This window comes from Ahaetulla prasina, chromosome 1 (assembly GCF_028640845.1).
Source record: "Ahaetulla prasina isolate Xishuangbanna chromosome 1, ASM2864084v1, whole genome shotgun sequence".
NCBI lineage: Eukaryota > Metazoa > Chordata > Lepidosauria > Squamata > Colubridae > Ahaetulla > Ahaetulla prasina.
Window position 1 is genome coordinate 82,367,646 of NC_080539.1, and position 21,808 is coordinate 82,389,453.

General features: G+C 36.3%; 1 protein-coding gene across 2 annotated transcripts; it reads left to right on the forward strand.

The window, feature by feature from the left end:
• Positions 1–19,847, forward strand: ERO1B (endoplasmic reticulum oxidoreductase 1 beta). Of its 2 annotated transcripts, XM_058165969.1 has the most exons (16): positions 1–416; positions 4,652–4,771; positions 5,610–5,693; positions 6,375–6,416; positions 7,160–7,242; positions 7,331–7,404; positions 8,383–8,503; positions 8,858–8,904; positions 10,078–10,089; positions 10,769–10,795; positions 12,834–12,926; positions 13,033–13,279; positions 16,252–16,321; positions 17,134–17,220; positions 17,689–17,822; positions 18,602–19,847. In XM_058165969.1, exons 1-16 carry the CDS (start codon positions 306–308, stop codon positions 18,660–18,662), a joined length of 1,413 nt encoding a protein of 470 aa, XP_058021952.1. In that variant the 5' UTR covers positions 1–305; the 3' UTR covers positions 18,663–19,847. The 2 variants fall into 2 exon arrangements, with proteins under 2 accessions (XP_058021952.1, XP_058021957.1); XM_058165974.1 differs by lacking the exon at positions 10,078–10,089.
• The last annotated feature ends 1,961 nt before the right edge of the window (positions 19,848–21,808 follow it).

A 21,808-nucleotide genomic window follows, 5' to 3' on the forward strand; every position in this document is an offset into this window, starting at 1 on the left:
CCTCCTCCTATGTAAAGGAAAGCGCTTACAGAGGAAGAGCGCGCGTCTACTCTCCTTTCGTAGTGTGTGTGTATGTGTGCGTTAGAGGGCTGGCACCGGGAAAGGAGCTAGGGCGGCGACGGCTGGAGGAGGTGAGCGCATCCACCCGCTCGCCTGACAGGTCCCTTTCCCGGCAGAGTGAGGGATCGGGACAGGGAAGGCATCCCCCCCAGTGGTGCCGGCGGACATCCCGTACTCCTGGCTGCCCAAAGGCGGCGTCGCGGGGCAAGGGCCCCCCAGGGCCCCCGGCGAACGGCTTCTGCAGCATGAGCAGCAGTGGAATCGTCCGGAGAACTGCAGCGGAGAAGGATCGGGCGGCGCAGTTCTTGCTGGCAGCGGTGACTCTTGGCTGCCTCTGGTGTGCGATAGAGGCCCAGGTGAGCCGGAGTCGCCCGTTGGGGAGGGAGTTCGGGGTGGGGGAAAAATAACAGCCGTTATGGATCTGGAGTGCCTTGGGGTGTGGAAACCTTCCCGCTGGAGTTGAGCTCGGAGAGCTGGGAGAGAAAGTGGGTTCGTCGTCCTCTGCTCACTCGCTGAGACCTCTTGGAAATCTTCTCTTCTGGGGAGGGGGGATTCTTTGCTCTAGGGTTAGCAGGTGTTTAATGCTGATTTGTAATTAAGCCGAGGGAATGTCAGCTAGGATTATATCGTGCTCTGTAAGGAAAGGAGCAGAGAGAGGGAGTATGAAGGACCTTTACCTGAAAGTGGGGGCGGGGCGGGGGGGAGAATTTCTGCTGTATTTCTGTGTGAATGAGGTGCAAATAGATGCTTGCTCAATAGAGGAAGGAGAGCTTTGAGTGCTTAATGTTTATGATCTTTTTGAAAGTTCAGTGGGTTTTGTGGAAACTCCAGATTATGTCATGAAAAAGGCTGTTTAAAAGTCAAGGGAGCAAAAAGCTCTGTGGCAAGAGCAGCCCTCTCTTTGTAGCTGTTTGATCCCATTCACTCTTTGGGGAAACAGGTGCCTCTGATAAAGCTCGCTCTCCAAGTCAGGCAGACATAAGGTGGAGGATGCTTTCTTAAAATGCAACATTTTTACATAAAGCCCCTTGGCCTTGCTCAAACTATTGAGATTGTTATTGAGAAACTTATTTTTAAGCATGCTTTCCTATTAGAAATACTTGAGGGGGGTGGCTCTTGAAATGTAGTATCTGAATTCCCAAAACAGGTAAAGTATGAACAGTATTGCACAGAGTCTGTTAACTGTCTAGAGAGAATCTCCCTCATGATGTACCTGTGTGACATACAGATTTATAAACACAGATTTTATAATAGCTGCGTAAAACAGCCCAGGACCCATTGTGTGAAGTACAATTTAAATTTGCCTTTAGTTTTGTTGTATAGAATACATCAATTTTTTTCATGAAACTCTCTTCAGAAGCCCATGCAGCTTATTTGAAAAGCTGATAAGTAAATATCTTTATGGTAAATCATGTTAATCACAATGGGGTTTTTTTCTCCAGAACGTAAGAGCTGTGGTAGACCACACAAAGGCTTATCTGCCACACAAAGACCATTCCTTTGTCACAATTCAATCTGTGTATCAGTAGGAAGACCACAAGCAAACCTTGAGTGCAATATTCTCTTGTTTTATTCAACAATAGTAGCCTTCATTAATATCTCTCCTTTTTTAAAGCAGTTCAAGTTCATTACTGCAAGGATATCTTGCAGAGGCAAATATAATATGTGTTGTGAAGAGATATTGACTTTTTATCTGAGTCTAGTCAGTGCATAATTGAAAGTGAGTATCATTTTTTTTCCTTGTAAAAAGGCTACGTTTCCTTGCTTTGAAGGAATGTGTGGTTATTTTTTATTGGTTGTTCATTAAAACACTTTAGGGTTTTAGCTCAATCTGCCCATATACTTAACAGAGTTGGAAATATTCTGGGGACTTCTACCAAATTCATACTTGCCAACCTTACACAGAGCTAAAGAGATTTAAAGTTGTTAGACCAGCATTTCTCAAACTTTGTGCCATCATGATATGTCTGGAAAATGTAATTAAATTAAACAATAAAATGACATGGGTGAATCCTAGGTCCCCATAATTAAATGCTGCCATCTTGTGGGACCTAGGAAGTGTGCCCTCTCTGTTTTGGCCACTACCCTGTGAATAGTATTTATAATTTCATCATTTCAAAACAAGATGGATGGCAAATACATTTAATAAGTAATAAAATTTTATATATCACATACAAGCAACACCACTAAGCAAAATCATGCTCATCATTCCTGAAATCCCATTTTCAGTTATTCCTCAATGTATTTCGTGCTTACATTTGCAAAAACTTCATCTCATGTAGCACAGAGGATGAGAACTTACAGTCAGTAATTGCACTTTAGATCTGTTCAGTATGTTAATACTCACATTATTACTTGGATTATGACTTCTCAAAGAACCAGTTTTCAGCCACTGATCCATTCCAATGAACCAGCTGGCCGTGGGCACAGGTAGGAAGCAAGTCTGAGACAGCAAGAGGATTTGTTTAGCTTACTGTCGACATATCAGAGGGGAAGGAGCACGGGTGGTATTCACTTACCTTCGCTACCGTTTCACAAATGAGAGTGTGCGTGCACAACCTTCCATGCATACGCAGAGAGTAAAAAAGGGAACATGATGACATCTGGGCAGGTGAGCGGAGCCTCCCGCAGCCGCTGATACTGGTTCGCCCGAACTGGATAGAACCAGCTGAATACCACCACTGGGAAGGAGTGAGGCAATGAGTGGGCTGTCAAGGTACACCCAGAGATGAGAACTGAGACAATGAATGGGCTTTGACCTAGGCCACCAGATGGACTTCTGCAGACAGTTGTGACTGCTGAAAATCATTTAAGTACTGTAAAACTTACAGATTAGAGATGAAAGAAGGCTTGGAAGATCTATTTTTTTCTCTACTTATTTCCCTAATATTTACCCAATAGGATCATTCTAAAGCAACAGTATACACCTTTTTTGAGAATTTGAAGTATTGAATGTATAATCCTTTCCCACAGAATACACTGTTCCTCAAAGCTATCTTTATTACTATTACAATGTTATGCTTTGTGTAACATGTCGGGTCATTTTGTTGCTAGGCAAAAGGAGTTATTTTCCTATTTGCAAATTAATGAGAGATCAATCAGCAGATCCACATTTGTTTTCATGCCAACTCTGTAGATATTCAGTCAACCTTGGCAGTCAAAATGGTGGCTACAGCTGGGCAACACATCCAAAATGACTTCAGTCACATAGATGTGACCACTATTTCAACCTTTTTGACACCTGTAGATGCCCCTTGTCTCAGCCATGATACTCTTTTTGAGTACAGTTTCCACTTAAGCTTTAGCACTTAAATTTTCCATTTGAGTAGCTTACTTTTTCCCCTCCCCACCCCAATAATCATGTGATAACTGCAGATTGTTGAAGTATTTCCATAGATATTGGAAATATTTTTGTCTAATTAGCTCATTCCAACTGATAGCTAATAAATGCTTTATACTTTTAATGTTTGGGGTACAAGAACAGGACAAATATTTCAAATATTTTAACAATACTACTTATTTCAAATTTAGCTGCATTTTGAATTCATTTCTTATAGTTAAACATTGTATAAAATATTAATCTACATACTACTAAAACTGTCATTGTCATGACCTTTAACTGGGAGAAAGAGTGTATCATAGGGCAACCATTTTTGAACTAAGCTACATCAAATGGGCTAACTTACAATATATATCCAAATTCCAAGATTCCTGATTCCCAGCAGAATCAAATTTGGGAAATTGTGGTTGCTTCAGTACTGTTGACTGCTGCTGGGCTAAAGCAACAATCACACATTCTTCATTTTCAGTGTTGTGTAACAGTTTCCCAGCCACTGGCAATCCCTCCCTCCCTCCCCCACCCAGCAGCAACAAGCCACTTACCTGCTGAGAAGGGAAGGGAAGGAGATTTTTGATGCTTCTCCCAGATTACTACTAGGAGACTCAATGGGAAAAATGGCAGGAAATCAGAAGTGACTCCTGGCACCCACTCCTGTACTGCTTTTTTGCCTGCGCTTGGTCATTCTGTTTCTGTAGGTAAGGAAATTTATTTATTTATTTATTTTATTAATCATACTTTTATACCGCACCATCTCCCATAGGACTCAGGGCGGTTTACAGGCATATTAAAAACAATATAATAAATAAGCATTAAAAACCCAATTAAAACTAAATATTATCATGGCCAAATCACTAAAATTGATAAAAACCATTAAAAAACCCTTAAAATTTAGTTAAAACATTTTATTCTTAGGCTAGTCCAGCCTAATTTCTTTGAAATGATGACCTAACAGCTACTAATTAGTTACTATGGTTTAGTACTGTGGATAGTTTACACAAATAAAGACAGGCTTCATTTGACAGATGTATTGCAATGAAGAAAGGGAAGACCAATTTTGAAACATTTTCTTTTTATTTAAAAGTAAAGAAACCAAACTATGTAGTTTCCTTTTTTTTAGTTTTAGATTTTATAACGTAACTGAATCAGTTAAAAGAGTTAAATTCCTACCTAAATTGCTAATATCTCTTACTATTTTTAATTCTTTCTTCTTGCGTAAATCCCTAGCGTAAATAACATTTTTTTCTCCCACAGGTAACAGGATTACTTGATGACTGCTTATGTGACATAGAAAGCATAGATGACTTCAACAATTTTAAGATCTTTCCAAAAATACAGAAACTTCAAGAACGAGACTACTTCAGGTATTACAAGGTAAAGTAAAAATGGCATATTATTATAAAGCTGATGGAAAGCTAGCTTTAATTCTCAAAAGAAAGGAATGAAATAAGGACTAAGATGTAAAGAAATGAGTAATTTTTAAAACATTTTAAAAAAAGAGGTCCAGGCAGTGGGGTAAAGAGAGGACTAGGGCTATGCAACACATTTGCTTCTGCCTCTTCTTAGACAGCAGTTGCATCCCCTGGAAGATTCCTTGGAGCTGTTTCTGGGGTGTGCATGAACAGATGACCCTTTGGGGCAGCCAACAAAGTACTGTAAAGTGGCTGGGTGTAAATGCCCAAAGCAATAGGCAAGGAAAACCTTCAAAGCAGCTGCACGAAGCTTGTGAACAAATGCAGCTGCCTAACACATTCTGGAAGATTATTTCATTTGTGGCAATGAAAATCCATCAAGGGTAGAATTGATAATATTTGAAAACATTACACTCAGGGCAAGATATTTTCAAAAGTTGCTTAAAGGTAACTTTAACTAGTTTGAAACCTACAACTAGTTTAAAAAATTATACTGTTTTTCTTAGTGAATTAATGAAATGTATATAACTGAAGGACTGAAGGGAAACACAACAATAAGTAGCAATTTGTTGCTGGAGATTATACCTGTCAAATTTTAAATAGATGTGATAATGCGTTCATAACTATGAGGAACTAGATCTTTGGCATGAGCTGCATTTCCTACTCTGTTACAAATGAGCTCTCAGAAAATCTAATTATTTCCAATGACCTTTCTCCTTTTGTTCAGCTTGTTTAGTCTGATAATTTTAAAAAGCTTCTTAAATGAATATGAATGATATTTTTAAAAATTGTTATTTAAGGTTAATCTGAAAAGACCATGTCCATTCTGGGCTGAAGATGGCCATTGCTCTATCAGAGATTGCCATGTGGAGCCTTGTCCTGAGGTAAGTTTCAAAACAAAGGAGAAATCTGAAACAAGCTATTTACCCTGATCAAGGAACTTTCAAATGAAAATTACACCCCTACCAATATTGGCAGGGCAAGCTACTATAGGTAAATACCCACATTCTCTATTACTGGTGATGATGATATTTAGGTGGGTAATGAAACATATATAAGCAAACACCCAGGCTCAAGAAAATATGAAGAACTCCACAGTTCAATTCTGAGCTACATATATTCTATTGGATTAACTATTCTGCTGATGACATAATGTTTATTGTTACTGTGAGGATTTTATATAAGTGGATGTCAGTGACAGAATGGTGTTTTAAATGCACATTCTCTTGCATAAATGCTGTGTAGACTTTGGGTATAATATAGGTATTCCTAATATAAATGTTAATTGGATTTATCATTTTTTCTTAAGCATTTTATAGGGAAATATCTTTGCCTTTGGTTGAATTTGACTCTCTTGAAATAGGCATGCAGACATCAAAACCTGTCAGAACATAAATGAAAGTTTCTTAAGAGTCAGTTTATTTGTCTGGGGAATTAATGCACAACTAGTCTTTCTGACTGTTTGACTCCAATTCTCAATTTTCTTTAGTTCATTTATTTTGAGGGTTGAAAATTGCTTGAAAAAAAGTAAAGCTAAATGCTTAAATTACTTGTATTTATTTTAGAGTAAAGTTCCAGTTGGAATTAAAGCTGACAGTGCTAACAAAGTAAGTAATTTGTTTCAAAATAATCTAATCCCCCCTCTCTTATATATAGCAAATAGTAAATGTGTAAAACCTAGAGTTTGCTGTCCACTCATGCCACTCCTAAATTCTTATGTAACATTGTGGTGTGTTACTCAGTGCTGCAAAACTAGTGCCAGCATTTTTCTTGCTGTTTGTATATTGCTTTTCTCTTCTAATAGAGAAGTTGTAGCTGGCAGTAGTATATTTCATTATGCTTCCTTGTCCTAGAAGCAGAGTCGATATTTTTATCCTCCTTCCACCTGCACCTGCCTCTCTTTTTTTCTGTTTTCAAAGGTAACAAGAGACTAAATAGAACAGGATAGGATAGAAAACTGGTTGAAAGATAACATGATATAAATTTTAGCTTCTAAGCACTGGAATAATTATATTATTCTATTGCTGTGTTAGTCTCTTGAAATAAATATTGCAAACAGTTTTGCAGTGCTTTAAAAGCTCAGAGAACTCCTTGTATAATCTTCATTTTTTAAAAAATACATTCATGTCTGGGACTTATGGGACTAAGGGTTTATGATAATTCTTTAGTACAATGAGGGATTTGGGGGAACACATGCAACAGAAAGTTCAGGATTTGGAAGAGATGATAGTAAAGTATTGAAAAATTAAGTACTATTTTGAATCCAGTAATACTTTAGATAAATAACTGGCAAGTATTTATCTAAAATATTGGAATTGGGGATATAAAGATTACATATTGTGTCTTTCAGTATTCAAAGATCGCAAACCATACCAAAGAACGTGAAGACTGTGAACAGGCTAACAAACTGGGTGCAATTAATAGTACATTAAGGTAATTATGCTATGTAGTTTGAGAATTATATCGAAATAAATGCATTCAGTCCATAGCTAATATTTTTTTCTATTTCTCTTTCATATAGTAACCAAAGTAAAGAAGCTTTCATTGACTGGGCCAGATATGATGATTCCCAGGACCATTTTTGTGAATTGGATGGTAAAATTTGAGCCATATTTTCTTCACTGTGTAACTAAGTAAACAAAGTTAGAGTAAATATCCATACACTTTAAAAACAGAATGTGTTAAATGTCTTAAAAATAGTTTCATGTGTAATAATCCTCCAAATATAAATAAACCTTAGGCTTACTGTCTCTTATTGCTTTCTTGGATAATGTTAAGTATAACATTATTTGCAAACACTACTAATCCAACATGTTGATCTAGGGGGAACCTGGTTGGCAGAATAGAATGGAAAGCCAGCTTGGAAAATATATTCAAAGTAATCATCAATGAGATTTCATAAAACTGCAGAAAGATATTAAATGGGCTGCTATAAGATACAACCAAAGAAGCATATTCTTCGACATTTTAATTAAGGTTTAGAATACTTACAAAGTTTGCACATGTGGCTATAAAAAACAAGTCCAATTTCAAATTGCACCAACAGACACATTTCAGATGCTTGACAACTTACTCATATTTATGACAGTTGCAGTGTCTTGGAGGGTTGTGTGATCACCTTTTGTGACCTTCTGACAAACAAAATTACTGGGGCAGCCAGATTAATTTAACAATCATGTTACTATGGCAAGGAAGTTCGTAAAATGGAGCTTATTTAACTTATTTAACAAATGTCTCATTAAGTAACAGGAATTTAGGGGGGCAATTGTGATCATAAATTGAGGGCCACTTGTACTTCATTCAATTGTATATAAAAATATAAAACAAAATAAAAATATGTTATTTAAAATATTTTAAAATATTTACATATTTACCTTTAATATCCATTTTATTTACAATATTCACATTTAAAATGTAAAAATATAAAATGCACAATGTTAATTTCTTCATAAATGCTTTTATATGCTATTGCTGTAATTTAATTTTTTACATCAAGACAGCTCCTTATACTGAATGTGTCAGCAAGTTGCGTATTCCAATTAATTAAGCAGCACGGTTTTTCTTTGTTATTAGATGAGAGATCACCTGATGCTCAATATGTGGATTTGCTCTTGAATCCAGAACGATACACTGGATATAAAGGGCCCTCCGCATGGAGAGTATGGAACAGTATCTATGAAGAAAATTGCTTTAAGTAAGTGAAAATAGAGGGCAAAATTATTTTATATTGAAATTCAGGGCCGTAATAGCTCAGGCTGTTAGAAGCCTGTTATTAGAACACAGCAGCCTGCAATTACTGCAGGTTCAAGCCCGGCCCGAGGTTGACTCAGCCTTCCATCCTTTATAAGGTAGGTAAAATGAGGACCCAGATTGTTGGGGGGGCAATAAGTTGATTTTGTAAATATACAAATAGAATGAGACTATTGCCTTATACACTGAAGCCGCCCTGAGTCTTCGGAGAAGGGCGGGATATAAATGTAAATTTTTAAAAAAAATATCAAAATTTCTTAAATTGCCAAAACATAAATTACCATATTTTTCTCCTTAGGCCACGATCTGTATATCGTCCACTAAATCCACTGGCACCAACCAAGGGTGAGTCGTTTAATCCTTTGTAATTGTAATATATCAATTCTGAATATTAGTTGTTAAGTAAAACATTATTGTGGTTTTTTGCACAATCAGCAAGATATTTAGACTGGATTTTGCATTTTTATCACGCTGCAAAATTCTTCCCAAGGGCCTGGAGTAGGCTGATGTTGTTGTTTGATGGTATTGGAGATATTGTCACTAACATTTTTATTAATATCCAAGCTTTTTTAAAATGTCTATTTCAAGGGTTTCAGACTCGATTTCATTGAGGGCCGCATCAGGGTTGTGTCTGACTTGGGGGGCTGGGGTGTGCGTAGACAGGGTGTGAATGGCCAGCTTGATGTCACTTGTGTTGGGGGTACCTGTGGTGGTTGGAGAGCTCTGCCAGTGAAAACAAGTTCCCGACCTCCGTTTTCAACTGCAATGACCTCCTGCAACCCTCTGCCAGCGAAAACAGAGCTTAGGCTCTGTTTTGATTGGCAGAAGCCCTTCGGGCTGGTCCTTTGCTATTTCTAGGGCAGCCCGCAGGCCAGATCTAAGGATCCCGTGGGCCACATCTGGCTCGCAGGCCTTGAATTTGATACCCCTGCTCTATTTGTTTAATTCAACTTGGCAAATATACATTCATCAGTTAATGAAACACATTGAGACCTAGCTGTATATAATAGTTGTGCATAATCAGCAATTATATCTGAAACCACAGTTCTGCAAACAATAATTTCGATTTGAATAGGAAGGCACTTCTTTATAAGAAATCCCTCCCTTTTTTCAGTTAAATGTATCAGAAATAGTGCAACTAGTCTGATTTAGTAGAAAAATATTACATCCAATCATCTGTTCTCAGTTTATGTTGTTTAATTGGATATTTTTATTCTGGGAGGTGCAAAACACATTCTTTTAAAGTGACCTATATCTTATAACAAAAAGCAAGAAGAAATAACACATTTTTAAAATTGAGATCCCTTACAATCTTGCGCCAGTAAACTCTCATTTTGTTATGGATGGCAAATATATCATTATTTGAATCTTTAACTCTTGAGAAAAATAGTGTTGAAGTTAATTACAATCAGAAAGTTCTGACCAGTTTAATAGACACATACAATATATTTTTGATACTCTGTGCAGAAATAAAGATGGAATAAATTATAAAACTTATCTTTTATAACTTTTTTTCAGGAGAGGATGATGGTAAGTTTTTGTGGCATAATATTCTTTTACTGTATTATTTAAGATTCTGGGGGGAAATGTAATGAATGGAAAATCCCCCAGTATTACAACTTTACAATATCATCGTACTGTACCTAATGAATAAATTTCAGTGAGAGATATAAAGTAGGAAAGAGAAAGAAAAAAAGTTTAACAAAAGTTTATTGGTTATATTGGAACACTAATGTTATCTTCCTTTTCTAATGTTACTATTCCTTTTCTCATTATTAATAGATGCTGCTAATAATTGATGATATGCATAAATAATTGCCATGAATACTATAATTCTCTAGGGATTGCTATTTAAATTTGTGAGATCCAGCAAACTAGATTAGAATGATGATTAGGTTTTCTGATGTTCTGTTACATTCCAGGAATCTTTATATAAATTCTATTACCCTGACTTGCTTTGAAATAAGCATATATCAGATTTAAAACACCTGAACCCTTTTTTCAACTAGAGAAATAAATATTTAAGAATGTTACATGAGCAGCAGTGAAGTGATACATCAAGATTCAGTTTTATCACAAATTTTTAGATAAAAGGGCTAGATAATTTTGATACATATTTTGGAATATGCTGTGAATTTAGATTTTCAAAGTATTTATTGATTAGATATGTCTAGGCCTTGTTTGAAATTAATTATTTCTGTGTTCACAGGAGAATCTTTTTATACATGGCTAGAAGGTAAATTCAGTATCATATCAAAATTCTAATGAAAAACTGCAAACTCTCTGTAATAAGAAAATTCTGTAAGATTTAAAGATTAAGGAATGCATTCCTATTCAAGAAAAAAATGTAACAGTCAACTTTTTAGTTAAAAAGAACTTGTTGATTTTGCAACACTTGATCATTTTTACTAAATGCTTTCAGTGATTAAATTAATGTATACCGTTACCTAGGGCTGTGCAAAACATTTAAAAGACATGCCTTGTAAATCATGTTGATTGAAGAAAAAACACCTCTTCAAAGTCTTAAAGCAACCATGGAAGCCAGTGCAGTTTTTTTGAAGGCTGTTCCCAGTTCTCTGTATGTATCTCTCAGGATAGCATTTGAAATAATGCTTTAAAATTTCAGCCTTTAAAAGGATATGGCTGGATGTTTCCAGAAGTGTTTCACTCATTCTAATAAGCTTTGCAAAGCACCTCCTTCTTTGCAAATCACCTGTTTTGAATGCTTTACTCAGCTGTTTTTTAATCACCAAGCTCTAGCTCAGGCTGTCAAACTCCCGGACCACAGGCCGGATGCATCACACGCTGGCCATGCCCACACCCATTTTAGCGAGGGGGAAAAAGTCTCGATACGTCACGTGATCCCACCATGACAATGTGAGTTTGACACTTGCTCTAGGTCAATTTTGCATAGCAGCCACGTATCACACTCACATATAAATGGAAAAAAATAATAAAATGATTACTACACTTCTGAATGAAATATAATAGTACTGATTTTATTATTCAAATCAAGTGTTGTAAATATTATCTAAAATATTACAATATCTCCTATACTCATTGGATTTGAGTATATCGTTAGATTGCTTTGATCAATTTCTCTAATCTGGCAATGTTTACCCACTTTGGATCCATCTTGTTGTGTGGTTTAAATATAAAACAAAACCATTATTTTCCATTATTTGACGGAACTCTAATGAACCTTGGATCTGGCCACTACCCATTTATGGTCTTTGCATACTAAAGAAAAAGATCCACTAGCGTTTTTAACACAATGTGCTTTCCATGAGATGTTCTAACTTGGAAACTGATTAATGGGAATAATGCAGAATTTGAAATAATGCTTTAGTCTCTAGTTTTTCAGCTTAGCTTCAAATGAATAAAAAATATTTTGTAAGTCATAGAAAGCTTTCGATCTGCTAGAGCAGTGGTTCTTTTTCTTCACTATGAACTTCCTTTAAAGAGCTTTTGTGGCCAGACTTAATTAAAAATTTAAATCATCTTCAAGCCTTCACATACCCCCTGTGATGACATCACAGACCCGCAGGGGTCCACAGACCACAGGTTGAGAACCACTATGCTAGCAGATCCTGTTAGTAGAAATGGAGAGAGGAAATCTTAACTGATTCTTCCTGCAATTATCTGTGCTGTTCTAGATAGTCCCCATCAGTTCTCCAGAACTCATCTCCATTAGTTGCAAATGTTGAAAGGACCAAAATTTCCCTTTTGTATCTATCCCAGTGAGATATTGCCAGTCTGAAAAAGCAAAACTTCAAGTTTCTTCAAGGATTTCCAAAGGTGGAACTATTACAAGTAGTTCTCAACTTACGACCAGAGTTGAGCCCAAATTTTTTGTTAAGTGAGACATTTGTTAAGTGAGTTTTGCCCCCATTTTATGACCTTTCTTGCTACAGTTGTAAATCACTGCAGCAGATAAGTTAGTAACTTGGTTATTAAGTGAATCTGGCTTCCCCATTGACTTTGCTAGTCAGAAACTCGCAAAAGATAGCACATGACCTTGGAACACAGCAACGGTTATAAATATGAGTCAGTTGCCAAGCATCTGAATTTTAATCACATGATCATGGGGCTGCTACAAAGGTCATAACTCTGAAAACCGGTCACAAGTCACATTTTTCAGTACCATTGCAACTTTGAACAGTCACTAATGAACTGTTGTAAGTCGAGGACTACTTATATAGCAAAATACTTTCTAACTGGATTATTGAATTATTTTCTAATTCAGTTTTAACAATATTTTTTATCTCATCTAGGGCTTTGTCTTGAAAAACGTGTATTCTATAAACTTATTTCAGGACTTCATGCAAGTATCAACTTACATCTTTGTGCAAACTATTTACTTGAAGGTAAATTGCCCCTTCTCTTTTTATTATTGTGGAAAGTTAATTTTTCCACTATTCCCATAAAAATAATTTCAAAATTTACTTTAAAGCATTGTTTTTCTTTGTTCAGAAACATGGGGAAGACCTCGTTGGGGATCTAATGTCAAAGAATTTGCCCATCGTTTTGATCCTACTGAAACAAAAAGTGAAGGACCAAGACGACTAAAAAATTTATATTTCCTGTATTTGGTGGAACTGCGTGCATTGTCAAAGGTTGCATCATACTTTGAGCGTTCAGTTGTGGACCTTTATACTGGAAATTCACAGGAAGATACAGAAACCAAGTCTCTCTTGTTAGAAATCTTCCAAGATACAAAGTAGGTGTGCTTTTCTTCTCCACTTTTAGTACGTATTCAGATACAGACAACTGAATAAAGTTGGTTTCAGAAGATGTTTAGGGAATTTCAGGAAAATGAAGGTATTAAAACAGACCTAAAAATAAAGTTAAATTCACATATCAGATTAAACTATTGTTTAACCATAATTTAATAAATCAGCCCCAGTTGGCTGGGTATCTTTGTATCCAGCTGCAGTTTAAATTGTGGAAATAATTAATACCTGTTTTCTTTGAATAATAATAATAATAGTAATAATAATAATAATATAATTTTTATACCGCCCTTCTCCCGAAGGACTCAGGGCGGTGAACAGCCAAGTAAAAACAATACAATATATTACAATAAAAACTATTTAAAAAACTTATTCGATCAGGCCTAAATTTAAATATAAAATACATAATATAAATATAAAAATAAACCCCTTTTAAAACAAATTAAAAACCCCTATCAAGCCAGTCCTGCTTGGAAGAATAGGTACGTCTTCAGCTCGCGGCGAAAAGTCCGGAGGTCAGGAAGTTGTCGAAGTCCTGGGGGAAGCTCGTTCCAGAGGGTAGGTGCCCCCACACAGAAGGCTCTCCCCCTGGGGGTCGCCAGCCGACACTGTTTGGCTGACAGCACCCTGAGGAGACCCTCTCTATGGGAGCGTACCGGTCGGTGGGAGGCATGTGGTAGCAGAAGGCGGTCCCGAAGATATCCCGGTCCTATGCCATGGAGCGCTTTAAAGGTGATAACCAAGACCTTGAAGTGCACCCGGAAGGCCACAGGTAGCCAGTGCCAATCCAAAAGGAAAAGAGAAAATTTTCTCTTTCCCACCCCAGCCACGCCCACTGTGCCCAGACACACACACACACACACACACACACACACACCCCTCAGAGGTCAAACACAATCCTGATGCGGCCCTCAATGAAATCAAATTTGACACCCCTGGTCTAAGTCCTATAGCGAAGTGCTATTGCTATTCAATAAAAGGCATAGAAAATGGCCTTGAAGGGCAGAAGGAAGAGCCACTACCAAGGAAATGGTTAAAGTAAGAAGGATTTGAACTTGGGCCAAGAAAATAACTTGAGAAACCCTCTCAAACAAACACGTCCCTAATTTACACAAAGATAAAGTAAGGGAGGACAAAATACGATCAGACTTGCAAGATTCAGTTACTGTAGCTATTACAATAAAACGGGTGTCAGACTCGATTTCATTGAGGGCCGCATCAGGGTTGTGTTTGAGCTCGGGAGTATATTTGGCCAGCTCGATATCACTTGTGTTGGAGTGCCTGTGGTGGCCCGTGCGCTTGCCAGCAAAAACGGTCTCCTGAGCTTTGTTTTGGCTGTGACAGCCTCCTGCAACCCTCTACCAGCGAAAACAGAGCTCAGGAGGGCCACCTGTGACCCTTGCATGCTTCATTTTCAACTGCAATGGCCTCCTGCAACCCTCTGCCAGTGAAAATGGAGCTCAGGAGGGCTGCCCTCAGGCCAGATCTAAGCACCCCACAGGCCGGATTCAGCCCCTGGGCCTTGAGTTTGACATCCTGAAATAAAAGCAATCCTAATCTCTATAACAGAGGGGTCAAACTCAATTTCATTGAGGCCCGCATCAGGGTTGTGTTTGATCTTGGGGGGCCGGAATGGGCATGGCCAGGGTTGGCGTGGCCAGCTCAACGTGGCCTCTGGTGGCTCATACTGCTAAGACAGTCTGTTATTAACACAGCTACTTGCAATTACTGCAGGTTCAGGTCCCACCAGGCCCAAGGTTGACTCAGCCTTTCCAGGTAAAATGAGGACCCAGATTGTTGGGGGCAATAAGTTGACTTTGTATATAATATACAAATGGATGAAGACTATTGCTAACATAGTGTAAGCCGCCCTGAGTCTTCGGAGAAGGGCGGGATATAAATGCAAATTTTTTTAAAAAACGTCACTTGACTCAGGGCAGTGCTTCTCAATTATTTTCTGTCATGCCCCCCTAGGAAGAAGAAAAGATTTTTCGCGCCTCCCGCGTGACTGTAAATAGTATCATGTTTGTTATGTTAGTATGTTTGCCGAGGTCAAACGCGCCCCCCTTTACGGAGCCTCGCGCCCCCCCGGGGGGGCCCGCCCCACTATTTGAGAAGCACTGACTCAGGGGCACCTGTGGTGGTCCAAGAGCTCTGCCAGAGAAAACAGGCTCCTGAGTTCCGTATTCGGCTGCGACAGCCTCCTGCAACCCTCTGCCAGCGAAAACAGAGCTCATGGCCCTCCCGAGCTTCGTTTTCGCTGACAGAAGCACTGCTGGTCAGTCCTTTGCTGTTTCGAGGGTGGCCCCATGGGCCAGATCTAAGTATCCCATAGGCCGGATCCGTTTGACACCCATGCTCTATAGAATTGGTTTCTTAATCAAATCTACTGTGTTAGGCTGACAAATTCATTCTGGGGACAATAGCTATAAGTAGCAGAGTTGTTAAAATATCTGTCAGATATCATGATGTGCATACAGTATGTAGTTTTGGATGAAGTTCTCTCTACGTCTTTTGAATAATAATAATCTCTATTGTCAGAAAGTTAGTTTATAATTGTTTTTTTATTGCTATTTAGCAAAAGCCACTACAAAACCCACAAGACATTACATCCAGATAAGAAAAGGAAGACTTTTATAAAAGAGTTGGCAAGAAAGACAAAATTGAGAATTGTGGCTAAAACTGCTAAAACTGAAGTGTTTCATGTTATCATTTCCTTTTAAATTTTTATTAAGGATCCTTTGAGAAAAAAAACATAAAAATAACATTTCTTTTGCTAATTGAATTGGAAAAACCATGTAACTATGTATGACTATAATATATATTTTGGCTCTTGAACTATATTTTAAACATTTTAGGTAGTGTAGATATTTCAAGTAATTGTAGAAAGTGGAGCATTATTTGTAGTATCCAAACAGTTTTGTTAAATAAGTCTAATTCATTATCAAAATTTATCTAGGTCGTTTCCTATGCATTTTGATGAAAAGTCCATGTTTTCTGGAAACAAAAAGGAGGCCAGATCTTTAAAGGTAAACATAGTTTTTACATTGACAATTTATATGTACAAATGAAAGACATTTTAAATTAGACTAAATCATGTTTCTTTACTTTTGTGGGTGCATTTGATTATTGCTTTATATTTGAGGCAGCATCATCAGTAAACATTAAGCTACTTTTAAGTTCTTACAAGTAATATTTCAGAAAAGTAGCAAGCAAGTCATTAGAATGTAAGATACTGGATTAATGTAAGATACATTAATCAGAAACTCTGTCATGCATAATCGTGCATAATTTTGAGCCAACTTCGTATTTCTACTGTTGGTTTACAACTATACTTTATAGCTTTATGGTAAAAGCCAATTTATAAGCTTTTTTACTACATGAAAAAAAAAATCTTTTTATGAGAATATGAAAGAAACACTAGGAGCAGAAGCATCCAGGGCAGAGATTAAATGATGGAACAAATTGTGTCATCCCAATGCAGATTCTTTTTTAGATATGTTGTTGCACACATGTACAAAAGGTGCAGAATTTCACCACTGCAATGTTCATTTCATCCTAACAAGATATCTTTTTCAAAGCCAATAGTACTTAGTGAAACTGACATAGAATTTATAGAATAACTATGGATACATTCAGTCAGCTTGCCATCAGATTAAAAGTGGTTGCAAACTTTGGTTTGAACTAATTAGTTTGAAGGCTTGGTTACCTCTAAAATGAAAATGATACACAAAATTAGGAAGTAAAGAAAAACATTAAGAGAAGAGTGTGTTGGCCCACCATCTTTAGAATCACCAATGCAATTATAAAAAGTTTTAAACATGTTTTTCTGTATTGGTAGGAAGAATTCAGATTGCATTTCAAGAACATATCTCGCATAATGGATTGTGTTGGATGTGATAAATGTCGGTTATGGGGAAAATTACAGGTATGTGATGCTTTTTTCATGTTTTAAGGTGAATATTCTTACGTAGCAAAACAGTATTTCACACCAGGTAAACTATTTCCTATACTCTGCATCTCTAAGGCCAGTTAATATCAATATGGTAAATTTTAGCTTTACTACAAAGCCAGATATTTCATATTTGCTATATTATGACAAACTATTAAATTTGTACATGTCGTTTCACCAATTATAGAATACAATTTCTGTATAGTAGGAATACATACCCTATTATGCAAACATTATTCAATATTTATATTAAAATACTGCATAGCAATAGACTTATACCGTGTTTTCCCCAAAATTAGACCTAACCAGAAAATTAGCCCTTAGCCTGATATTTTTAGCCTGCTCCTAATATAAGGCCTACCCAAAAATAAGTGTAGAAATGTCCAAAGTTGTTAATGAATGTATATTGCACTCTTGCTATTTAATATATTGGTTCTCTTTCAGACTCAAGGTTTAGGAACTGCTTTGAAAATCTTATTCTCCGAAAAAGAAATAAAGAATCTTTCTGAGAACAGTCCATCCAAAGGTTTTCAATTGACACGGCAAGAAATAGTTGCTCTTCTGAATGCATTTGGAAGGTAACTTACACTTGAAATTTGTTATAGCTATGTAGTGATAGGCTGGGCTTCTTCTTCATGTGATATGGACTTTAAAAATATATATGTACATGTAGTCCTCAATTTATGACAGTAATTAAGCCCAGAATTCTGGTCACAAATCATTGCAATTATTAATTTGATTCAATTTTATGATAATTTTTATGACAGTTGTTAAGCTAATCTCTATATGGTCATTTAGCAAATCCAGCATATCCAATGGGTATTTTTTGTTGTTTTCTGCTGAAAGCCATAAAAATTGTTGCAAATCAAAGTCACATGACTGTGGTATGCTGGAAATGGTGGTAGACCAATATCTGAAATGTAGTCGTGTGACAATGGGGGTGGGGGGGGTAGTACCTCAATCATAACTTTGAAAACAAGTTTGTAACTGTTTTTCAGTCCATTGTAGCTTCAAGCAATTGTTAAGCTGCCAATTGTTAAGTCAGAACTACCTCTATTTTCACTAAAAGTTATAATGTCCTCTCATAGTAACTTACACAGTGCCACCATTCACGATAAAAGGGAATCTAGTCCATTTTAGTCAAATTAAATAATTCTAGACTTTAAGTGCATCAGACACACACAAAGTGTTGAAGGTGGATGAGATAATTATTTTAATGAACTGCAGTATTAAGTTTTCGATCAAATTGCTGATTTGATCTAAAATTCAAGTTGGTGTTTCATGCAGGAAGAGAGCTTCCTTCTTTTTATACTTAACTTTTGTAGACTTGATCCTTCTTCCCTTCTCTTCCTCACAGACTTTCTACAAGTATACGAGAGCTACAGAATTTCAAAGTCTTACTGCAACAAAAAAGTTAACGAAGGCTTTGTACCTATTGGTAGAAGCAGCCATTAATTTAAGACCAGGCAAAACAAAGCATACAAACAATCTGCATACAAGACTGTTCTAGAAAGGCAAGAATATATATAATTCCAACTTGAATATTTAAAATAGAAATGGTTACATTGGACAAAATATTTATGGATGAAATACCTGGCTTTAATTATGTAAATTATGTTTGTTTTCAACTGTTTCACTATTCTTACTCTCTACTACTTTTGTTTTATCATCATTCAAAAGAAATGTTGCCTCTCTTGCTTTACATCACTATGCAGGAACCTCATCCAGGCTGCATTGCTCATATGGAAAAGATTCTTCTAAAAATACCTGGTGGAAATGCGGCTTTTTTAATGTTTATTTGGAGGAGTTGATGATATGTAAGAAAAATGTTTTCTTGCATTTGTATTTCATTTGTTTGTTATAGTCTCTGTCATGGCCAGTAAATATTTACTAAAATAAGGGGCATCCAGGGGAACTAGTTATTGGGGAATCTCAAGTTATTTTTGTGTTTGCCTCCTTGCCCTCTTCTCTTTTCCTTTTTTATTTCATTTTTCTACAGCACAGCTGCTTTCTCTGTGACAAGGCAAAACTGGATTAAATTACTTTATCAGTTTTTATTCTGAGTGGATAATGAAAGGTTTTTTCCATTAACTGTTGCTAGCTTAAAAAATTCAGCTCAAGCTTTAGAGTAATGGACCTTAATCTTCCATTTCAAAAACCTTACAAATTCCTCTTATTCTGGTGCTCTTCTATTCAAATACAATAAAAAATAAAACTAAATATTTTCACAGACAATGTCCACTTTTTAAAAAAAGAATAAGTCACTTCCAGAATTCCACAGAGCACATTCTATCTATGCAATCTCTAATTACACCTTTAAAAATATAGTCTCTAATAAAATGGATATTCTATACATTTGTTCCTAAATCTTTATCTACAAAGGGGGATCTAGTTATCAGAGAACTGTTGCAGGTAATAAGCATTTAAATTCTTAATCCGCAGTAGGAAGAAGTCTATGAATTGTAAAGGAGCACCTTATTTAAAAACTGTTTGTAATGTAATATTTGTATTCTGTGAGGGAATGAATGTCAGTTTAAGTACAATATACAGATTTGTACATATTTTGCTTTGCTTTGATAAGTAAAACAGTCTTTACAAAATGAATTAAATCTTCTAATTTAAGACATGTCTGTTGTTGTTGTTGTTGTTGTGTGTCTATACTGCATGCTTTAAGCAACATAATTCCGTAACTTTATGATTGAAGTTTTTAAGAATGAAGATTCTTAGTTATATATTTTTCCACATATGTGAAAGTATCTAGTGATAACTAAATGAAGAAAATTGTAATGTTTTGTCCTTATAATTTAAGACTTCATTGTTTATTGAAATCAATAGATAATGAGCCATAGTCTAAAGATTGCATTCAGTTCAGGGCTTAACAAATATGAAGTTCAGGTCTTTATGATAGACAGGAATAGTCTTGTGGTAACAGATTCTGAAACTAGGGAAACTACTCTGGGCCTTATAATTTAATGTTACTGGCAAGATCTGTTACTTGTAAGATCTGTTTTTTATCAGTTAGCTTTATTGCATCCAATTTGTGATGAATCAGACATATGATATTGTCCAATGGAATGGAGATTATTTTTGTGAATTCATTCATTTCTCATACCTTTTCCCAATAACTAATCCAAAGGATAATGAGAAAATTCAAAATGGTCTTGTGTGTTGCCATTGCAGTAGATAAATGCCCCCCCTACTCAAAATGCTGAAGGAGATTTGAATAGGCTTCAGAATTTGTGAGCAAATTTTTAAAGCATGTGATGTGTAATTTTGCCATTTTTAATGTTGTCTTTTTAATGGAAATTGATATTCCAAAGTGTTTTAATTTCCACATTTTAATGGTAAATAATGCTGATTTAGCATGGAATCCATATGCAAGGTTCTTATAGCTTCAGTTCTTCCTTGGTGTATGCTTCCTGAAACTCAAGTCACATGCACATGAATCCTTGCAGCTTTTTTTAAATCACTTCCTTAAAAAAAGGGCAAGGTAAGCAAAATATTTTTTCCCTCTTTACACTAAATATAAGTTTAATGTAATATCTATTTTAGAAGTATTACTTTGTCTTATTCACTAATTTATGCTAATATTTTTATGGAGGAAGCCAGCAGACCTCACTTAATGTGTTTCTTGTGCTAAGGTAGATGTTGATTCTAAGTGAAGATCCTACGAATATATTACTCAGAAAGTTTGTGTACATCCAAGATTGTGAAGGCTATTTATTTAATTGGTTAAAAATACAGAAATGAACTACCAAAAACAGAAGTGAAATTATAAGTAGAAAACATTGTTGTTGTAGTAGTAGTCATTAGTTTTCAGACTTATTGACTATTAAATTACTTTCATATTGAATAAGGAATTCAATTGCTAAAATGTGGCCAAAACACAAGAAGTGCTACAATTACTTCTGGAATTCTGAGTCTCATTTGAGAGTTCAGAGCATCTCTTTAATTATGTCTTTGTCTGTTCAGCTGTTCTTTTTGTTGAAATAATGCAGTTTTTCAAAAATAGCTAGTTGTAATAGACAACATGAGTTTTTGTTCAGTAGTATACAGATTTGAAAGAAGTCCTTGAATCTGCCCAATATAAGAACAAGAATTTCCAGCCACGGGTGAATTCAGCCACAGTTAAAAGAGTTGTTTTCTGTTACTCTTATTATTCTAATTAACAATAGAAAGAAATGGACAAAAGAAGTTGCTTTCAGTTAACCTGAAGAACTTTAGATGCTAGTTTCTAAGCTTGATTGCCCCCATTACTGCTAATGTAAAGACCACCAAGGCTCCCCTGCTGGGCCAGGTGGCGCAATCAAGAAGAATTCTTATCACTTGTGCTTCCATTGCACTCCTTTCCTCTCCAGCCAGCATAAATCACTACAATTTCTTCTTAGCAAAAGACTAGTGTAAAACTGGAACTAGTGGCACTGAAAAGAAACCATGCTTACTTCCATTGCAAGCCTGTCCTCTCCAGCCACTATAAATCAGTGCAATTTCTTCTTAGCGCTGCCGGCCCTAGCTTTATGCTACTTTTACGCTGGGGAAGTTAAGAAGAAATCGTAGTGGTTTA

Coding starts and splice junctions, on each gene's coding strand:
- ERO1B (XM_058165969.1), top strand. CDS start 306: ATGAGCAGCAGTGGAATCGTCCGGAGAACTGCAGCGGAGAAGGATCGG. Junction 7,243..7,330: donor GCAATTAATAGTACATTAAG/GTAATTATGCTA, acceptor TCTTTCATATAG/TAACCAAAGTAAAGAAGCTT. Junction 16,322..17,133: donor AGGAGGCCAGATCTTTAAAG/GTAAACATAGTT, acceptor CTGTATTGGTAG/GAAGAATTCAGATTGCATTT.